At 43.7% G+C, this 23132-nt stretch overlaps 1 protein-coding gene across 3 annotated transcripts in view; it reads left to right on the forward strand.

Moving 5' to 3' along the window:
* Positions 1–18119, forward strand: part of LOC146829728 (mitochondrial ornithine transporter 1-like) — a 224920-nt gene extending 206801 nt beyond the window's left edge. For all 3 annotated transcript variants that reach the window (XM_085608445.1, XM_085608447.1, XM_085608446.1), the window contains one exon: positions 17516–18119. In XM_085608445.1, coding sequence (XP_085464571.1) covers positions 17516–17643 — 128 coding nt within the window. In that variant the 3' untranslated portion in view covers positions 17644–18119. The remainder of the gene's footprint in view (positions 1–17515) is intronic.
* The last annotated feature ends 5013 nt before the right edge of the window (positions 18120–23132 follow it).

A 23132-nucleotide genomic window follows, 5' to 3' on the forward strand; every position in this document is an offset into this window, starting at 1 on the left:
GTGTCCCATTTATGTGTTGCACTAGCTTGTGGGTGGGGGTGACTCATATTATCCCCTACCTAACCAAAGGGGTAAAAATTATTGGGACCAACCCTTCCCACTTTTTCAGTAGTTCATGTTTGCCTTACTGCAAACAGGCCCAATATGCCTTGTCAGGGCATTATTCGACCACACTAAACTTGGGATCTGAGGTTTGAGGGGGCATATAGGGAGAGTTATGGGAATCCTATTGTCCTCCAACATCTAACACTAAAGTCCAATTTGGAGCAGGGGCAGTACCCACAACCAACCCACAGAAGGAAGTCTGGTAGGACAAAAGCAGGGTCCTTCAGCAACCAGACAGTGGATATATAAGACATGGCTTGGCATTCTGTCCGCTCCCTTTCAAGTGTGTTCCAAGTGTTTTATGTAAACCCAGCAGACCTGTCAAGCAAGTTGTGATATTGCTGTCAAAAGATGGCATACAATCCCCACCCTGCATAGTCTGCTGAAAGTCCTCTCTGCCCATTCGGGGCAGTCTATTGTTTGCTCCTGGGAGGCATTTCAACCCTGTTAAAGGCTAAGCACTGTCTGGGAGAAGCTGGAGAGCCAAAGCAAAATTAGCCTTCAGGAACTTCAGGCAGGAAAGTCTTTCTAAGAGTTGTTTTTCCTTAATTAAATATTAGACTTCACCATTAAATTGGATTTTTGATAACTACTAGAAATAGCTGTTGAATTATTTTTCTTTCTTTTCTTATTCCTCAGATACTATATTAGTATTTTAATCTGCAGTTTGGTTTTTCTGCGTAGGATAGCTTGACCTGCCACATTAAAAATAGCTTTTTTAACCTAGTCACTCTAGGGACATAGTAATATTAAGTTTCCACACTTCCAAATTGCCCTCTTTAACCCATTCTATGCGTCGGACGTGCGGTAGCCGTCCAACGCATTAGTGTTCATGTGCGTCGGACGGCTCCCGCGCATGTGACTCCATGACACAGGGGATCCCCCTGGTGCGGGCTCCAGAGGGATTCCCTTTTCTCCCCAACAGCATCGGGAGCTGTGGAAGAGCTTCCCCAGCTCTCGAAGCTGTATTTTAGGTTTCCTCGAAATGACTATCAGCGCGCACATCGCGCTGACGTCATGTCAGTGAAACCAAAACTGAAATGAGCCTAGAGGCTTATTGCAGTTTCGTTTTCTACGTGCTCAGGGGGTTTATCCCTGCCCCCTGAGCATCTAGAAAGTCAGCAGAGGTATCGTTGAAAAGGGGAGAATCTCCCCTTTCCAATGGTACCCCTCCCTAGTGAATCCCTGCTTAGGGATCGCCGCAGGAGTGCGACCCACAAGCAGGGATCCACCCACTAGGCACCAGGGAGGGGGGAGCTCCCCCATATAATTTGGGTGAATTAAGTCTCTGCCTCCCCGGGGGCAGAAAGCCCACCAGAAACCATGGATTAATTTTCCTATGAAAATTAGAGGTGGGCGCTGCCCAATATGAGTATGCTAATGCCCCCACCCCCGCCGCAAAATTAGTCTTTCTGCCTCCTTGGAGGCCAGATGGGAGCAGTAAACCCCAACATGCCCCCCGAGGTGGGGGGGGGCAGAAAGCCTACTAGAGGCCAGGTTTTCCCCCTGTTGAATTTAGGTGTGGGGCTGCCCAAGATGGGCATACCAATGCCCCCACCCCTACAAAATTCAGGTCTTTCTGCCCCCCGGGAGGCAGAAAGCCCACTAGGGGTGGAGACTGCCCAAATTGGGCATGCCAAAGCCCCCCCCTCACAAAATCCCACACTTTCTGGGGGGATACGGGGGAGAGTGGGATTCTGTGGATCCACGCAGATTTCAGAACTTTCCCTCATAGAAATGTGAGGAAAATGTGTTTTTTCTTTTTTACAAAGTTTGAGGTTTGCAGGGGATTCTGGGTAACAGAACCTGGTGAGAGCCCCTCCTGGATTCCCCTGGGTGTTTAGTTTTCAAAATGTATAGGTTTCTAGGTTTCCCTAGGTGCCGGCTGAGCTAGGGTTCAAAATCCACAGCTGGGCACTGTGCAAAAAAAGGTCAGTTTTCACTATAAAAATGTGGTGTGTCCACTTTTTTGTTTTGGGCCGTTTGCTTTCTCGGGCACTAGGCCTACCCACACAAGTGAGGTACCATTTTTACCGGGAGACTTAGGGGAACTCAGAATTGTAGAGCAACTCTTATTACCGAATGACTTTTCTATGCATTTCTGCCTTCCTATTGTAAGACAATGTGAAGTCACTTTGAAAAATGTCCTACTATTCACAAGCTAGCATGGGTAACCAAAATTTCAGAGATGTGCAAATAGCTACTGTTTCTAAACTCTATATTTTTTTCCCATTTCGGAAATACATAGGTGTCTTTGATAACCATTTTTCACTCTTTATATTTTACAAAATTAATTGCTATATACCCGGTACACAATGAAAAAGCACCGCAAGAGACTGGTCAGTTATTGGCTCTGGGTTCCTCGGGTTGTTGGTGAACCTACTAGTCCTATATATCCCTACAACCAGAAGAGTCCAGCGTATGTAAGAGTATATTGCCTCCAAACATTTGTCTTACTTAGAAGTTGTTACAGTTGAAAACGTCGACACAAATGGCTGTTTTTTTTGGTGCTCCTTTTCAATTTTTCTTATTTTCAACTGTTAGTTTCTATTAAAAAATCCTTGAAGTATCTACACAAATGACCCCTTGCTGAATTCAAAATGTTGTCTACTTTTCAGAAAAGTATAGCTTTACGGGATCCATTATTGAATTTGAATTTTATTTCAAAGCATCTTTATTCGATTCACAGAATCATAAAAGCATCAATAAATACAAAAAAATAAAAGGGAAAAGTAGATATACATGTGCAATACATTGATCCTCGCATTAATAATTTACAATACAGTGGATAACACCTGGTTCTATTAATAGCAGCAACATAATTAATTCCGTAGAATTCAAAGTGCATAGTGCAGGATACTTTATCGTTCGGAATACTTTGTCGTGTGGATTACTCCGTAGTGCTTCAAAACTAAATTTTGCAATTAACAATAAAACTAGTTATTCCCATAAAGTGCAAAATGCAGGGTATTATGCCTTTTGCATGACATGATGTAAGCATTTTCCTCTTAAGTGTAATTATATGCTGTCATCAACTATCAATAAATCCGCATTTTCAATTTTCATGTAGGTCTCATACAATTAAAACATATTATTAAAACTCATGAGATTAAAATTGAAGCCCTTTCTTCATCCTTATAAAATTTACAGCCAATAAGAATCTACTAATACTAAATACAATAAGCTTGGAACTGTCAGTTTTTAGAATGCGCAACATTTCATTGAATTTCCTAATACATAATATCCTGCCCAAAGGTTTTACCATTTATTTCTGTGGTATCTATATGCAGGGCAGAAAAATAAAACATGCGCAATATCCTCATTAGTTTCTAAATGGCACTGGGTGCACCTGCAGTCATTTCCCCCTTTCTGCGTTGTCCCCCACTTGGATGTAAAAGACTTTATTTGGAGAGTGCCGTACCTACATTTTAGATACAGTACCTTAGCAAGTAGGGGTTCAATCTCATCTAGAAATAGTTCGAAATAGGGGGTTATTTTAAACATTTCAAAATTGGGTTGTAAGTGTGCCAAATCCACAATTTAAAGTGATGCTGTGCCTAATAAAATTCCAATAGATGGTCTTAATTTCCTGCTTTGAGTCGGGAGTCAGCGTGCTCGGCTGTTCCCAGAGTCTGCTCAAGCCCAGATCCGAAATCCATTTACGGATATGAACCAACCACGGGAAAGTGACATGAGTGTCAAGGGCCAATAGTTCACTCAATGCTTGTCTATAGGTATAAAGTTCCTCAGTGGTCCATATTCTTATCCAGTATGACAAGGTCATCCAAACAGCCCTATGTCCAATTCGTTTTATGCCCAAATCAAGCATTAGGGGGATCACGGGTGTGTTTTGGGGAAGGGCAACTAACTTTCTCAATATCGTATTTTCCTCCATTATTGCATTCACACCCATTTCTACCACTAACTGGAAAGAGGTTGAAAGCACAAAAAGTAGCAAAAATAGACTATGTCCCAGTAAAATGCAAAAACTGTGGTTTTCCGACACAAGTCTGCTTGTCCCTAAAAACTGGGAAGATGATGATTTCAGCACCACAAGCCCTTTTTTGATACCATTTGCAGGGGGAAAACCAGACTCTTTCTTCTGCAGCACTTTTTCCACATTTTACCCCCAAAAACTAACTTTTGCTGTATTTTGGCTAATTTCTGGGAACCCTCCAAGGGAGTCAACAAAGCCTGGGTACTTTTAAAATCCCCATGATGTTGAAAGAAAAGGATGCTGATTTGGCGTGAATAGCCAATGTGGTCAAAAAGATACAGGGGACTAAGCGCAAACTACCCCAAATAGCCAAGGAAAGGTTTTCGCAGGGGGGGGTGGGGGGCGGTGGGGAGCGGGGGGGGAGATGCCTAGCAGCGAAATGTTTGATATGATTTTACCACGTTATGGATTCCCTGGCGACGTCGTTCCTATGGCATAAATCCAGGCCAAGACTAGCACTATGCAAATACCAGCAGGCACCATTCGACGGGTGACTGTGTATTGCGAACCTCTATCTGTACTACCTGGGGTCTCACACCCTTGTCATAAATGATTGCTTTAATGGGGGTTAGTCAGGTCTGACATACAAGGTGGAGCTAACCTCGTTGGGCTTTGATGCCGTGATGGGGATGCTCTATGGCGCCGATTCCTCAGACACTTCCCGAGGTGACCAGGATGGCTTTTCTCAGCTCGGTCGGGCAACCCTTCGCTACATAGCTTAGGACTCCAAACTCACATTGTAAACTGCCTTATGGAGGGAGAAATGGCTGCGCGAGACGACTGGCCTGGAGGTGTGATGACAGAATATCGAATTGGTATTGTCGTGATTCAGAAATTTAAACCGCAAGAATATAGTGTTCAAGAATATCGAATTTAAGGTAAGAAATATTGTTCAAAATTTTGTAGAAGTCATTAATATAGTTTGCAAAAATAGTTGTTAAAAATATAGATTTTTTTTTTGAATTAGTGTTATTTATTTTAGTTCATATTTTAAATCTGTGATGTATGTTTTTTTTGTATTAGTATTGTTTGTTTTTTAATGTGTTACATTTTTAGTAGTTATCAATTTCATTTTAATTACATTTTAGATTTTTTAGTTCTGCAGCGGGTTGTAGGTTAATAGGGGAATAGGGTGGGAAGTAATTTAATTATAGTAATGTAATGATTATTTTTTTATAGATTTAATTTAGATTTTATAGTGTTAATTGTGGGAAGTAATTTATTTGTTATGAATTATTAATTGGTTGTTAATTGATAATGATTGTAATTGTGTAATTTTTGTTTAGGTGTGGTTTGTGGGGTTAATAGGGGTGAAGGGTGGAAAGTAATTTATTTTTGATTAATTATTAATTGTTAATTTATATTAATTAATTGATAATTATGGTAATTGTGTGGTTTTTTTTGTAGGTGTGGGTCGAGGGGTTTATAGGGGAAAGGGTGGGAAGTTATTTTTAATTAGTTCTTAATTAATATTGATTAATGGAAAATTAAATATGGAATTTGTGTAATTAATTTTAGGTGTGGGTTATGGGGTTTAGAGGGAAAAAGGGTGGGAAGTAATTTGTTTAATTAATAATTGGTTGATCATTAATATTAATTAATTGATATTTAATCAGGGTAGTTTAGGGGAGCATGGGGGAATCTGCAAGACGCACAGGTGATGGCAGAGGCATTTTTCCCTCCTATTTCGACAAAATATACGCATCCGGTACTACAACCTCCGCTCTTGACTCCCGAGACCCACTGGCTACCACCCCGGAACCACTCCTCGCTCCTGAAGAGTGAGAATCTCTAGAGGAAGACCTAACAGAAGAAGAGCTACAAGTTGCAGTACAGGGTTTACGCTCCGGAAAGGCTATGGGACCCAGTGGGCTTCCAATGGAACTCTTCAAACTAACGGCCTCCAAATTAACCCCCTTCCTCCGGAACATGTATTTGGATAGCTGTCAGACAGGTGCCCTTCCAAGCGAGATTAGACAGGCCTTGATAGTGGTGATACACAAACAAGGCAAACCAACGGAAGACTTAGTTCATACCAACATATCTCACTGCTCAACGCAAAGGCAAAAATCCATGCTAAAGCACTGGCAAACAGGCTTTACCCTATAATTGACAAAATAGTACATCCCGACCAACCAGGCTTTATGCTGGGTTGAAATGCTGCCCTCAATCTCCGTCATCTGCATGGAGTGTTTGGGAGGACGGTAACGATCCATGAGGACGCTGCTCCACTGTCACTCGAAGCCAGGATGGCATTCAACACCATCGAATGGTCCTACCTGTTTGCAGTTTTAGAATGCATGGGTTTCGGCCCTAACTACGTCAAATGGATTAAACTCCTCTATAGAGACCCAAAAGCACAAATAGTAGTCAATTGCCACACGTCCTGACAAATCCATCTGGTTAGGAGGACCTGTCAGGGTTGTCCCTTGTCGCCCCTTATCTTTGCTCTGGTTTTGGAACCGTTGGCAGCATGGGTGAGGGGGGACCCCCTTATCCGTGGGTTAAAATGGATAGAACACCACGAAGACATAATTTCTCTCTATGTGGATGATAGCAGCCCCAACCACATCAATCCATCGGATCCTTCATATATGCCGGATTTTTGGTAACCACTCTGGATATACCATAAACGGGACTGAGTGCATATTATTTCTAATCCACGGACCTATGCCAAAACCTCCACCAGGCTCCGAGGTCCACGTGGCAACTGAGGGATTCAGATACTTTGGTATTTATGTGACCCCTGACCCATTGCTCTTCTGTAACACCAATCTGCGGGACCCCTTGACCCACCTTCACGCCGATGTACGCCTTCTGGGAAGGGCGGCCCTTTTCAAAATGCTGGCGCTGCCTCGTTTCCTGTACGCCTTTCAAAATACCCCCTTTAAGGTCCCAGACTCCTTTTTTTATTATTGTTGAGAGCGCAGTGCGTATTTTGTTATGGAACGGAAAGACGCATCGCACTACAGAAACTGGTGAGTGGATGGTATGATGAGGTGATTGCCCTGCCTGATCTTAAACTATATTACCGGGTGTCTCAACTGATGGTAGTCAATCGGTGGGTCCACGGCCCACAAACCGAACCAAGCTGTCAAACGGATAGATGGCTAATGGGACAGGGTGGATACGGTAGAGCCCTCTATTCCACCCTCAAGCACCAACACCTCACAGGCAGTGGCGGCTGGTGAGTTTTGAATGTGGTGAGACGTAAAATGATTGTCATACTGCACCGTAGCAAGCGCGTGTAGCGAGCGTGCCCGAACAACCTAAGAGGGGTTCGGGGTGGAGGGGGGGTTCTCCCCGAGAAAATTTTGAAAAAAAAGTGGACAAATGGTGCATTTTCAAGCAAATTTGAGAAAGCAGGAAGGTTAATAAAGCAATTGTGAAAGTGCAGTTATTACATTAATAAAGAGATGTCTTCTACTCTAAATCCTTTTTACTCTTTAAACCTACTTATTCAGCGTGCTACAGTTATGGACATTCTGGCATCTACATGCCCTGCTGTACACCCACCGGAACTCAAGTATTGATACTTGACCACTGTTCACAGTCGCTTAATGCTGCTGCTACCTTTAAATTACATGTATACTTTTTTTTTGACAACCAATTTTATTGAGTTTTGTAGGTAATAACAAACCGCACCATTCAGAGCCACATATGCATCATCAGAATAGGGAGAAAAACACATCTCAGTGACATCAAGGTTACAGAAGGAAATCACTAAAAGCATATCCACGTGTGCCTGACGAGAGGACCACACCATCTCAATCATAGAGTACCCCGACCCATTTGCCCCACCTACGGCGAAATTTCTCAGGACATCCCCTAGCCACATATAGAGGCCGCTCCTGCGCAGCGCACCAATCCACCCCCCGGCGCCAGCGCCCTAGAGTGGGAGGAGCAGTGTTCAACCGATGCGCAGCAATGTCCCTCTTGGCGACCACCAGTGCTGTGTTAAGGAAAAGCTTCTCCGCCCTAGAGCCGTCCAATCCGTCAGTGACACCCAACAGAACATGTATAGGCTCGAGAGGCACCTCCCACCCCAGGACCCCCGTCAGGTCTTAGGTTAACAATTCCCAATATCTCTGGATCGCAGAGCACGACCAAACCATATGGTAGAAATCGGCGTGGGGGTGGGCACAACGGGGGCAGTGGGCGTCAGGCTGATTCCCAGCACGGTGAAGACTCAGAGGTGTAAGGTAGGCGGCATGTAGAAAATAGATTTGGACCAGGTAAAGCCTCCCCGATACCGACAGGCGCTGGTGGTGTCAATCCCGAAACCAGGCAGGGACCCCACTGACATGGTCAGTTACCGCCCGCTATCATTGTTAACGACGGAGTATAAAATACTTGGTAAAGTGCTGGCTAATAGACTCCTGCCGAATTTGCATAAACTGATCCATATTGATCAGACCGTTTTTTTACCTGCGGGAAGTACATCATTGAACACGAGGAAATTGCACCATCTGCTTGCGGAAGCCCCGAATCACTATGATTGCGGGTTGTATTTCACTTGATATGCGACAAGCGTTCGACTCTGTTAAATGGGACTACATATTCAAGGCCCTAGGAAGATTCGGATTGCCAGAAGAGTACGTCCGGTGGATCCACCTCCTTTACAACGCCCCTACGGCTAGAGCGCGAACGGGAGGGCACATATCGGCAGAATATCAGATACGTAGGGGAACGAGACAGGGGTGCCCCCTGTCGCCGCTTATTTTTATATTAGCACTAGAGCCTATGGCATTGAAGATTAGGGCGGAATTAGGGGATATGGGGATCAGGGTGGGACGTACCATGCACTTGATATCGGCGTATGCAGATGACATTGTATTATACTTGCGCGACCTCCGTACCCCTGTGGACGCCATGGCAGCGATGTTTCTGCACTTTGAGCAGTTGTCGGGGCTAGCTATCAACCCAACGAAATCGACGGTATTTTACTTCAAGGAACAGGCGCCCTTACGGAACTTCTTGTTTGGTACGCTACAGTTCAAGGTGGCACCTCACACGTTTAAGTATCTAGGCATCCAAGTTTATTGGTCCCAGGCAGACATGATAGAGGGCAACCTGAACAGAGCCCTTAGAGCCTTACGATCTAGCATTACCTTTTGGACTGCTCTGCCACTGTCAGTTGCAGGCAGGGCGGCAATAGCAACAAGCATTGGCATAGCCAATAGGTCTCGCCTTTGGGACCATAAGTGTTTAGCCATGCAACAGTTGCATAACTAAATACTTATAAGGTCCCAAAAGCGAGACCTATTGGCTATGCCAAGCGGCCGTGCCGCCGCGAAAGTGATCGCGATCAAACATCAAAGCGGCCGTGCCGCCGCGAAAGTGAAAGTAATCGCGGTAAAAGCGGCGCACACGCCCGAGCACATGCACTGTAGCTCTAGGCTGGCCTGGTAGCACTTTTTGGAGCCCTCTAAATAAGTCTCGCCAGACCAGCGCATGCGCTGGGTCAGGCGAGACCTAAAAATGGTGGTCCTCCCGAGGCTGCTTTATTATTTTACAAACATACCACTTATGCTCCCGGGCACCACTTTTAAATTGATGAATACACTACTAATTGACCTTATTTGGGGGACAGGTAGGCGAAGAATTAGCCTTAAGAAGTTACAACGCAGCACCTCTGGAGGCGGCCTGGGAGTGCCTGATCTCAGAGCTTATTTCTATGCCTGTCAATTGCAGTGGCTGGCCTTCTGGACAGCAGGGCGTAACCTACAGGAAATAGGGATGACTGAACAGGATGTTGAAAGAGGGGCTCTACACGCCCTCTTGCTACCGCACAGTAGGATCCCGCGGGATCTCCCCTCCCCTTTTGCGCACGGCGTTGCGCTGTTGGAGGGCAGCCCTGCAGTACACTGGAGCATCCCCTGCGTACGCCGGGAACATACCTGTGCTCAGTATACCTTTACAAGATGGATGCTTGACGTCGCGCAGGCTGGTGCCTTGGTTGGATGTGGCGATCAGCACGGTGGCGGACCTTTTCGGAGAGGGGGTATTAATGGACCACGATAATTTCGTGCGAGAAACCGGAGCTCCGGACCACCTACATCTCTTACACGCAGCACTATTGCAATACGTCCGAACACATTGGACCCCACAAAGACAAGAGCCATCCACGAATGATATGGTTAAAACACTGTACTATATGGCATGGGGTCGGTACCTCATTAAATGGCTATATGTAGGGCTGCGCTCCCATACACAAATAGACCTAACGCCGCTGCGCACAGCATGGGAGGGTGACATAGGCAGAGCCTTAGAGGACAAGGAATGGGAGAGGGTAGTGGAACACCCGAAGAAGGTATCAAGGAATGCGAGGTTCAAGTACATCCAAACCATGATCTTACACAGGGCATATCTTACACCGCACAGATTAGACAAGATGTACCCAACTACACAACATCATTGCCCCAGATGTCTATTAGAGGGAGCAGACCTTATACATACGATATGGTCCTGCCAAAGAATTGGAGGGTATTGGGACTCGATCAGACGCCATACGGCGGAGATTACACGCAGGGAGATACCTGCTACAATTGAGAGCTGTATACTGGGATTAAGGAAGGGAACTTCCAAATATAAAGTACAGAACAGGTTTGTGAACTTAGCACTTCTATTGGCAGTGTGAGCGATCACCATGAGATGGAAATCAAAAACGCCGCCCACAATCTATGCATGGCATACTGAAGTGGTGAGATGGGGGGGGAGCAGAGAGTGCAGCACTGAGACGGGAGGAAGCGAGAGGGTTACGGAGGACTCCTATTGCGATGGAGTGGGATGCCATGTTGGAAGCGGGTCGAGCCTTGGACGTAGACTTTACTACCACTAATAACAACACGCAGGGTAGTGTATGAGGCCGGGATACGGGCAGACACGTACAAAGCAGTAAGAAATTTGCAAAGTGTATGGTGTGTGAAGCAATTATGTACATGCCGAAAATGACAGCGGGAGATGTGTATGAACCCAGGAAGAAGGGGAGGGGGGAGGGAACGCTATTGTTGTGGGTTATATATTATTTGTTGAGATGAGCACTATGGTAAGCAATTGCAGGAGTAGGGAACAGCTGCGGAAATCAGACATGATGTTATTTCATACTACAAGTCCTATGATAGAGTTACTATGCAATGTCACGCCACTGTATGAAACGTGCAACTTTTGAAAACCAATAAAATTGTTTAAAAAAAAAAAAGTCTATGGGGGATCACACGATACACTAGGGTGGTATTTAAATATTCACTGCAACACATTTCCGCAAGTGATCAAGGCTGTTTCGGCGGCCAAAACGCGTAATGACTGGCTCCATGTGAGAAATAAACATTGATTTCGCCTACCTGCAGAGGAGTTTGTGCTTTCTTCATCGCCATGCGGAGGTTGGGGACGGCATGCTCATAGAGTTGAATTTATATATATATATATATATATATTTTGTACAACTATATTTTTAACATCAACATTTTTCCCCGATATTTTTGTACTTACCTGCTAAGGTATAGGGAGTCCGTTTTTGTGCATTCTTTATTTTTTACATCTTTATTTTTTGACATCGATATTTTGTCAGTGTACCGCCTGGAGGAATTTACCCAATGGGACAGGATTGGCATCTCCTTTCTGTGGTATGTCTGGTCCGATACCTATATTCACTCCTTTCAGGAGCTTCAGTCGAACTACACTCTAGCATCAACACAATTTCACAAGTAACTGCAGCTGTGACACACTTTAAGAGCCCATGTCTCCCCTGACACGGAACTCCCTGAACATAGCACGCTAGAAGCGAAACTCCTGATGCATGCGTTGTGTAAAGGGGGAATCTCCCAAATCTGCCTCTCACTAACCTTTAATGCACCTGACACATTTGCGCCGCTGCAAACCCAATGGGAGGACTGGGTGGAAGATGACTGGCAGGATGCCAAAATGGCCCTCGCTCCATTGCAATCCCCTCTAGGTTGCGGCTTGTGCAGATGTACTACCTCCACTACGCGTCTCTCTCCCAGTCGTCTACATGGGGCACACCTCCTCCCTACTACTGTGTGCTTCCGGTGTCATCACTCCCCAGCTGTTTTCTATCACATGGTGTGTATGCGTTACTTTATTAGCAGTTACTGGGGTGTGGTGATCCTGAATGAGGTGCTGGGGTGGGAGGTGGAGCTCTCGACAAAAATTATTCTTTTTGGGATTTTTGAGGGGATGGGGGGCACTAGGCCCGACGGGCACTGATTCGAGCAGCCACTGTGGTCGCCTGCAAGTGTAAGTTACCCAGCCCACCCTCACTGTCTCTATGACGTTGGGGAGTGGACTGGTGTCCACAACAGGAAAAGACATTATAGGAGGCCCAGGGCTGACCTAAAAACATGGCGAGATTTGGAGTAAATGGTAAGAATATTTCAGGCTTAACTGTTAACTGTAAATACTTAAATGTGACTATTACTGTTGATTTCATGCTGAAGACTATACACTGAAGCTTTCCTACTGTATTTATGGTGGTGGCCAGAAGTTGGTGGTTGCGTTGTTTCTTCGAGTTAAAACAATATAAAACTTGTTTATAAAAAAAAAAAAATACACACTACCCACTTTTAAATACCATGCACCTTACTTTGTGGGCTACAAGGCTTACATAGGGGGACTTACTAATATTTAAAAGGGAGGTTTTTTCCTCTCAAGAAGTGCTAATTTGGAAGGACGGGTTGCTGGTTTGCACTGCAACAGTCTGGCTACACAGGGTAGGTGTAAAGCCATCCATATTTGCATTGCCACTAGTAGCATTAAACTTCTAGGGCCTGGGCACACTTTGTGCACCCTTTAATGGGGACTTCTAGGCAAGTTAAATATACAAATTAGGAATATGCCAATTTAACCATGTTTAAAGGGGGAGCACAGGCACTTTGCACCTGCTAAGTAGCAGTAGAGTTCTAAAGCCAGCAAACAAAACTGAGGTCTAGCAAAGGTTAAAAGGGAAAATAAAGGGTGACCATGCTGAAAAGGTCGGTGTCCTACACCAGAGTTTTAGGATTTCTTTGGAGAGCACAAAGAAAATAGCCAAAGTATACCTACATTTCCTTTACAGTACCAAGGTCCTCCGCACTAAATAGGTTAAACTAATTGCCGCATGAGCCGAGAACCAGTTTGATATGTAATTAAGAGATTTTACTCAAGGATTTAGACACCAGAAAAATGTCTATTCTAACGGCAGTTTGATGTTTTGTAAAATAGTGAAATGTTTAGCAGTGGTATTTTGGATTTATCAAGAGTTTAGAACTAATTCTGCTTTAAGAGCAACTATTGCCGTACTAAATCTTCGCTTCTCTGGTTTTGTTCGATTTTGAAGAATCCAGAGAGAGGGCCCGATTCACAGAACTAACATAAGACAAAATCCTAAACTTACTACCATTTTGGAATTCACAGAAGGCACTTACTCATTTTGGTATTCACAGAAGGCACTTACTCATTTCGGTATTCACAGAAGTTAGAGTCCTAACTTTAGGACTCCTAATGCCTTCTGTGAATACAGAAAGTCTTAACGTTAGGATTTTCTCAGTTTAGGAGTAGTAAAGTTAGGAGTCCTAAAGTTAGTTGTTTAAATTCCTATATTATAAATAGGTTTTTGAAAGGTTTGCAACACGTTTCCATCCTCACCCTTCATCTCGCCTCAGTGGGACTTTAATCTAGTGCTCACTTTTCTGATATGCACTCCTTTTGAGCCATTATAAGGCAATGGGGTAACCCAGTTATATGCAGAACCTGGGGATTTGTACATTAAGGGAATAGTGGTTCTGCCACCTATTTGCTTCAAACAGCATGCAAACTTTAATCAATTTTGTCCCTCTTTTAAGATGAGACTAGCATTTACTGAAAAATATATACATATCCTAATTCTGTCCAAACCAGAAATAAAGGAGAGGGAAAACTCATATACTCCTGTATCAAAATATATTTTTATAGTGCATTAATATGTCCTGTGATATGATTTTTTTTCATGTGAGATTTTTAAACAAATATAAACAAATATTGTATGATGGTGTGGGGATATGACAGTGGAAGGGGGCTGCGGGAGTGGGGGGCCACATGCGTTGGCGATCTCTCCTAATTGACATTAGTTGTCACTGTAGAATGACAGAAACTAGACACACTGTAATGCTTTGATGTATTAATGCAAATATTGTATACATATCTGCACTGTGGATGCTACCTGAGTAATATGTGACACGATTGTTGATGATGATATGGTTCGAAAAACTAATAAAAAGAAGTTTAAAAAAAAAAATATAAACTAATATATACGCACACAGATCAACACTATACAATTCCACTTGGATTTGTTGACGTGAAGTGAACACAAAACAATATATTTACATGTCACAACATATTATATACACAACACATGAACATTTACTGAGAAAGCACATTTAGAGATAGCGTGAGGTGTTTGAAAATATGTATCAACCCAATAGGTAATTTATTCTGTTATTTGCAATTGGTCTGGGTGATCATTTACACTTGGTTTAAAGCGTCGACGTTTCGACCTCTGGTTATATTAGCGATACAGTAATAGTCTGTGTGGGGTCTTCTTCAGGACTAAACTGTGAATCTGTGTGTGGCCTTAAAGAAGTTTCCATTATTTATGCAACTTGTGCTCATTTAGATTCTTGACCTGATCGTGACGAATATCTCCAGGTCAATCGGCAAAAATAGTCACTGGCACAGCGTGCCTGTATTCCTCTGGCTTCCCGCGCTCGAGGTTCCAAAGATTAATCACCCTTTCCTTGTAAAGAAGCTTAGCGGGACCTTCTGCCTCCAAGTACAATTTAATAACAGTATCCAAGGCTGGTTAATCGCCTTTGAATACGCTGTGGACTTTCATCGCTCTTATCTGGAACCCGGGGATCAGATAGAGCGATGAAAGGGTGATTCATCAATCTAAATGAGCACAACTTGCAAAAATAATTTCAGCCATCACCCCATTGTAGGAATACAGGCACGCTGTGCCAGTGACTAGTTTTACCGATTGACCTGGAGAGATACAACACGATCAGGTCAACCATCTAATAGAGCATGATTTGCAGTGCCGTCATATGAATTCATGGTGGAACCTTCTTTAAGGCCACACACAGATTCACAGTTTAGTCCTGAAGAAGACCCCACACAGATGATTACAATATCGCTAAAATAACCAAGGGCAATACAATACCACCCACTCCAAAAAATCCACCCCAATCAGTGCCACCTCACCCAATGCCACTCCACTTCATGCCACACAATGCCACTCTACACAGTGCTACTTCACTCAATGCCACTTAACTCGGTGGCACTCCACTCAATTGTAATTGGAGATATATATAGTACTTACTACCCCTGGCAAGGCATTGAAGTGGTTTGGGGCATGCCTCTCCACTCAATGCCTCTTCACGCTACGCAATGCCATGGCACACAGTGGTACTCCACTCAATACTACTCTACGCTATACAAAATCACTCTATTCCATGCAGTGCCACACCACACAGTATAATTCCACTGCACGCCTTACAATGCCACTGCACCCCTCGCCACATAACGCCACACAGACACTCCATTCCACTCCACCAAAGCTAACAGACCGCACCTAGGCAGGAACTATTGCCCTTGCTTGTTTTTCTTCAGTTGCTGTTGAAGCTTTGGCTTGTTTTAGTACTGACAGTGGATACTTTTGAGGTTTGTCAGACATTTGCATTTTAACGGGTTTCTTCCTTATAAATGCATCTCTTTATGTGCATCTGACGGTCTCATATTTGCAGGATTGGATTATTGGGCTTCACTAGTGTCCATTAGGAGGTGACTACTCACTGTGCTCACTTGTGTATTTGCATGGACCAGGTGTGTAAGGGGTAATAATGCACACATATTTACCTGTTGTGTATCTTATCTCCCATTTGGGGAGGGGGGGCATTTGTATAAATCAAGTGCCAACATGCATACATGCCGCAGCGCAATTGTTATTGTCCTCGGGCTGTTTTTTGCTTCAGTGATTATGCCTGGTTCTAAATGACTGGCTAAAGCTCTGAATACCTGCTCTGAAGCCAGGGCTGGCCACCAGTATGAAGGCAGCTCGCCAATATATTATATATATATTATATGTATCGTGTCACAGTTCCGGAGTCATTCCAAACGCGGACTTAAACGTCAAAGTATGACCGGGTCATCTCAGTCCTTATCCGAGATTTGTGGTGTGACCCCCTTAAGGTTAGTGGTGTTGGAGAGCCCCTGCAGGGCCTGCAGCAGTAGCTTTACTAGAATGAGGTCAGGACTTTGACTTTCCTCTTTCAAAACACTGATTCTTTTCCAGCCCTTCGGTCGTAGATTCTGTTTTGTCATTACCCTGAATGGTGAGCCACTGTTCTCTGTTGGCCAGTTGGTATCACAGTTTCCTCTAGAGTGTCCGGCTATAGGGAGGAATTACTGGTGGCATGACGGATTGTGAGACGTGCAGCACCTCCCAGCCTCCAATCCTAACCGCTGGGCTTGATGGTTGCTATTGGGCTCTTGTGGTGATATGCAATGTTTGGTTTTTGGTAGGCATGTTTGTGTGCATTGCTAGTTAACCGGTCATTGGTATCCTCTGTCCAGAGCCCATTGTGCTGAATTACTGTGGTTCATTCGGGTGGACTTGGTAGACATTAGCTGTGTAGCAGTGGTTTTGGAGGGAGCAGGGTTTCTTTTGCCTACACTCCCCGAAAAGCCCTACTTGTTCATTCTTTTCGCTAATGGTGGAATCGTGATTCCAACCTCTGAAAGCGTGGCATGATCCGATCTTGGGGTATAGTTGCTGGCATCCCTTATCCTGTGTACTTTCTTGATTTCTAAATCGTTATCCCTGCCGAGTACTGTACTTCATTTTGTTTAGAAATGGCTTCATAAGCTTTACAAGATTGATGGCAGAAACATTCTTTTCTCCCAGAGGCATGGCGTGTTACCACAAACCTGAATGCTCCACAGCAATCTGGCACAGTTTCTGATTTATGTACAGGTGGTAGCGCTTCCTCATAAGTACTCTTGGGCGGTTTAGCAGCACCGCATTTTATTTCCTTGTTAACTGATGTATACGCTGTAAGGGTGCACTTTTCATTCAAGGCTATTGAATGTTCCCTCATTTTTTTATTTAATAAGTAATGACAAAGGGAAGTGTGTGCGTATTTTTCACATGAGCTTAGATTCATCCACATATAGGACTTGGTTAGAACAAGGTGATGGTCACATGGTTTCTCATGTAAAACCGATGAATCTTACCAGTATTTAGTTTAATTTTCACATTGCTTTATGTCTTAGATATTTAAGACTGTCTGAAAACATTCCTATGTAAAGGCCATTTGAAGTGATCCTTATAAGATCTGCTGATACTACTTTGCTTAACCTTGTTTCACATTTCTATTGCAGGTTTCCTTGCCCTGTACTCTGGGCTGACGCCGACCGTGATCCGAGCGTTTCCTTCTAACGGTGCTCTGTTTCTGGCCTATGAAATGACCAGAAAAGCATTAATGAATCAAGCCTCTAACACCAGTTGAGGTCGGAAGGCTGTGGGAACCAACGTGCAAGAAATAAAGCCTTTTAAAAGAGCTAGAAGCGGTTTACCACAGACTGTGGGGCATAGCTGATATCTGAACTCTGGCTAGATCAGAGCTGCCATCTTAAGCGCCTGTTCCACACCAGTATGGAGAGCCGGGGGAGTTTCTGAGCACCAGGGGCTCAATAGTCATTGTACCACCACCTCTTAATTAAGAGCATTGGTTGTTTGCACATTAATACCAGAGGATGGTACAACGAGACTTTGGCAGAGCCCAGCAGAAGAGCTTTCCTAGGATTTCTTGGAGACTTTTGGCCTACGAGGAACCTATGCGTTTTCTGACTGAAGCATATGATGGCGAAAAGGCAGATCTACTCTGCAGAAGAATGTCCATTTGTCCCTCAGAGCTATTGGAGCGAAGCAGAGGCTCCTTCTTATGGTGGTCCTGCTGTCCTATCATTAAACATGTTGAAACTCAAAAGTCGATGAAGGGTTTATGTTTTTGAGGGGTTTGATGCATTAATTGACTTGCCAAAGAATGAGTATGCACAAGCTATGTATAAAATAGACAGCATCTCTGTGCCTCCCCATCTCTTACTTTCTAAATGACCTCACATAGATAGAAAAATACCCCTTTAACTCTGAGTGTACCTCTGAGCCAGGTAACGTAACAAGCTGGGAGTCCCTGGTTGCTGGCAACCCCTACGTCTAGTGGCAGTAGCCCAGTGAGACTTTAAAGAGGGAAAGACTTGAAGACCCTGGCTCTGAGAGACCCCTTCAAACACTTCTGACTTTCCTGCTGGAGCTACGCGTGGAGAGTAGGCATGTTTCCAGTTCTCCATTCCCAAAATATACAGACTGACTGCTTTGCCTTAATAATCTCAGGTACAACTCCTGATATGCATTATTGTGAGGGGCACCAACTGTCAGACAATTCTGGATTTCTCCAAAGTTTGATTCTGGTGAACATCAGCTGTGCTGCAGCCCTAAAAGGGGGCGGAGGGGGGGCATTCTCTATCATTGATCTCTATCAATATGCATGTGTCTAAATAGGTGAAAGACCATATTATTTTTGTTCCTGCTCAGTCCATATTCAGATCTCATCATAGTACTGAATCAGCATTATTGGCAGTTAAAATGAGCTCGGTGATCCTTGACTAGGGCGGGCCTGCCGCCTTGGTCTTATTGAATCTCTCTGTGGATTTTGTTACCGCCTCATACCACATTACTGGATAGACTAATTGAATTTGAAATAATAGAAACTGCTTAAATTTGTTAAATCGTCTTAAAAAGAGTCAAATGTGTAGCATGGCCTCCCTATAAATAACCCCCCCCCCCCCCTTTTCCTTCTCTTGCGGGTTACTACAGGGTTTATCACTCAGCCCTGCTCTCTTTTAGAATGTATATAGCTCCATGTATATAGCTACATTAGTCAATCTAGTTACAGCTTATGTCTGGTGTTGTATGGAGATGACACCCAAATTGTGGTATCGGTATCCGAAAATGAAGAGGATGCTTAGAAAACAATTCACTGCTTGCACTGCTTGCATGATCGAGATGGCTAGTTGGATGTAGCAAAACTGATTGAAACTCAAGAGGGGGAAAATGAGATTCTGTTGCTTGATAATCGATTGCCGTCTTGGTCTTCATTATGGTGGCCAGAACAACTTTGAAAAACTCAAATAACATATGCCAGAGATCTGGGAATTCTTTTGGACAAGCAGCTATCTTTTACCACACATAGCCATAAAGGCGTATCCACCTTTCACTTAATTTGACACGTTATATGAAATATTTCCCCTGCTCCCAACTACTTCTAAGAAGACTGTAGCACAAGCCTAGATTACCTCCAGGTTGGATTACAGTAATGTCCTATTTAGATCCGTCTTAATGTCTTTTACTGCAGCTCCAAATAATTCGAAATGTGACTGCAGGAATGATCTCATGCCTGCGAAAGATCACATTGGTATCCACCCATTTGAAAACACCTCACTGGATTTCAGTGCAATTAAGAATATGGTTTAATACGTTAAGATTTACTCACAAAGAGTAACATAATCTAGCACCAAGATATTTTAGTTGCAAAATTCAGAAATACATCCCCAGGAGATGCCTCCACTCAGCAAATAAATGCTTAGCTGAGATACCAAAGGTGAAATACACCAGTCAGGGTGGTGGATCCTTTTCCTTTATGGCACCCGGTCTCTGGAAAGCACTTCCGTTTGCTCTTCGAGACAATTATAGTCTTAACTCTTTTCAGAACCCACTCGAGACATGGCTTTTTTAAAGTAACTTATTCTGTTCAGTGTTCAGATTTCTTGTTTCAGAAGAGTCCTAGTGCCGGGAAATTCTAGGGCAGCTGCCACGCTTTAAAAGTCTCATTTAATTCATGGGATTTTCATTAATATTTTAAACTCGTATCCACACCACATGCAGCATCCTGCAACACTTTTACTGAAGAAGGAAAATCTCTTCAATTAAAATAACAATGTGTAGCCTTTTCTTTTTCATACTTTTTTTAAAATAAGTGTCTATAACAAATACTAGCAACCCATTAGACTATCACTAAAGGTTTGAAAACAAATCTAGCTTTTCTGATTAATCTCTCTAAACTTTTTCTAAGTTTAAATCATATGAAATGACATTGTTTCCAAAAGTGTGCCCCTTCATGTAAAGTATAAACAGCACTCTCTCTTTTAGTCGACCATGATTCGCTGCAAGCCATGCAACGTGCACAGTCACACTTAGCCCAGTTCTAGTTTGTGGCTATGTGATCAAAAACCCTGAACAAGGACTTTTCACCATTTTTTTTTTGTTTCAAAAAATTATTTCGGGATTTATTTGGGGGGGGTTTCTTCACTCAGCATGCCTCAACTTTCTAATTCCTAATGCTTTATTTTCTTTGGGCTGTATGTCCCCCTCACCCCCACACACACAGTCAATGTACCTGTAAAAAAAAAAAAAGTAAAATTAGAAAAGTTTTTTTTTTTTATAAATGTTTAAAAAAAAAAAATTTTTTATTGATGTATGCTCACAACAATGCTGATAACATGACAGTTACACATCTTGTGATATACTTATTACAAGGTAGCGTGTCAGGTGATACATGGTACAGATGTGCTTTACCCCTTGACTCGTCAGACACAATTTTCACAATCCCGGATCCCCAGCTGCTCAAGTGGCTCTGTGATAGTTTGTGTGTGTTAATCGCGTAGATCTGGGTCGGATTCTTCAGGCGGGGGGGGTGCAAATATTACCTCGGAATGAGTTACACTTGCCCCATACCCGCACCCACTTTTGGGGACAACCTCTGTGTATGAATACTGCCTTTTCTGCCACCATTGCCCTGTCAAGCTCGTGACACCAGTGATGATGCAGGGGGGCAGTTAGCGCTCCCCAGCGCTGTGCGATATTCCGCTTAGCCAGTGTAATCCCAAGGGTCGCCCAGACCTGTGCTGCATGGTTGAGGTCAGATGGCTCCCAAATATTAAGAGGCACCTCCGTGGTTGAGGTCAGATGGCTCCCAAATATTAAGAGGCACCTCCGTGGTTCTGGGGGGACCTCGAAGCCGCAGACCCGGGTGATTGTAGCCATGACTGTCTCACAGTATTGTGCTATGGTGGGACAGTCCCACAACATGTGATAAAATGTGCCCATCCGCCCACACCCCCGTAAACACAAAGGTGTTTCAGTCCGTCTGATCCTGTGAAGTGTCGTCCTAGTGTAGTATTTTCTGTGCAGTATTTTTAGTTGCAAGAGTTGTAGTCGGGATGGAATTGCCACCTCCCGCGGGGACGCCAGTGCCTCCTGCCAGTCCTGGTTGTCCATGTCTCCCAGCTCAGTCTGCCACTTCTCTCTCAAGGTATGCGTGTGATCTTCCTGAATATTTATTAGTTTGCGATATGTAAGAGAGATTGCTTTTTTGGTGAGATGGTCTGTCAGGAGGCGGTCTTCGAGTGATGATGACTCAAGGAGGTCCGCACCTCGGGGTATGGCTTTGGTAAGTGCGTGTTTAATTTGCAGGTATCGGAACTGCTCCGAGTCAGCCATTTGGTATGTCGTGCGTAACTGGGCAAATGTCACAATCTCTCCTTTCTCCCGCAGGTCCCCAACCCTAGAAATGCCAATAAGGTCCCATTGAGTGAAACCTTTACTATTGCGGAGCATACCCAGTTTTGGGTGTCCCAAAGTGGTGTGTGTTGTGTGATTACTCCCACCCAGCCGAGCGTTCGCTGCGCCGTGAACCAAGTGTGTACTGTATATGCAGTGGGGCCGATCAGCGTGTTTTTCTTGGCCTTGTTGTATAGTGAGCCCAAGAGTCTGTCTGTACCAAGGGTGTGTCTGTCGAGTCGTAGGGCCGGTTCCCCCTGTGGGGCGTGAAGCCATTGTTTCACTACTATAAGTTGAGAGGCCCAATAGTATAGTTGCACGTTGGGCAGGGCGATTCCTCCATCGTACCAGCTCCTAGTGAGTTTGGACATTGCTATACGGGGGGGGGGGGGCTTTCCATCCCAGAGGAGTAGGCCCACCTCTGCCTCGATGGATTTGAAATAGGAGTTGGGGACTATAAATCTGTTTTAGTTTTAAGAAGCTTTAATATCAAGCACATCTGTGTTATACAGCACGTTTGTCACATAAGAATAAAACAGGACAGTATAGACACTCCCCACAGGAATCAACAAGTTTACGTTTATGCCAATCAGAAGTGTCTACTGTTACGGTACACAACATCTATAGCATCTAGCTAAGGACCCCATATTCTGGCATGCTTCAGATGAGCAAACTATTTATGAAAAGTCTTCTAGTCTTAATGGGTTCTTTACCATAGCTGCCTGGTCTAGTAACTAATCTCCTTAACATATTTTTGTGCTTGAATTTGTAATAATATCTATGTCCGTATAAAACGAGTCAAAGAACATTTCTTCTGATTCACCACCTACAGTCATTGCATCTTTTGGGAACAAGCTGTTCCTTTAGTTTGTAATATTTAATTGCATTCATTTTTCATGTCTCACCTATTCCTCTTATATTAATTTCAGAATGTTTTATTAGTTTTAGAAAAGTAAACAAGTCATTCATATAAGAAACCTCTGCATTCAAAACATCCAGATATTGATATTGCAGTTAGTTAAACAGTGATATACGCAAATAGAAAGTTGACTGAAGGAACAAATTATAGGAAAATAGTAGGCAAGGGGAGTTGAAAGACCGGAAACAGATGTTTCTGTATATTGATCTTGAGCATTATCCAAACTACAAGATTAATGATGTGACCAATGTTCACGGAGGTTTGACTTGGTCAAGGTAAGAGTCTAGTTTTTTCCATGTGGGTCTGTTGCTGTGTCCTCAAGAGAATTGTTGCAGAGTGATGTTATCTGCTCCGCTTGTGTTCTTTTCAGGCTTGGAAGGAGATCTTGTTTGAACTCTTCCAGTTGCTGGATATAATTTTACATCTAGTTGTTAGAATGAGGTCGAGAAGATATCAGTCAT

Source organism: Triturus cristatus, chromosome 5_2 (assembly GCF_964204655.1).
Source record: "Triturus cristatus chromosome 5_2, aTriCri1.1, whole genome shotgun sequence".
Lineage (NCBI taxonomy): Eukaryota > Metazoa > Chordata > Amphibia > Caudata > Salamandridae > Triturus > Triturus cristatus.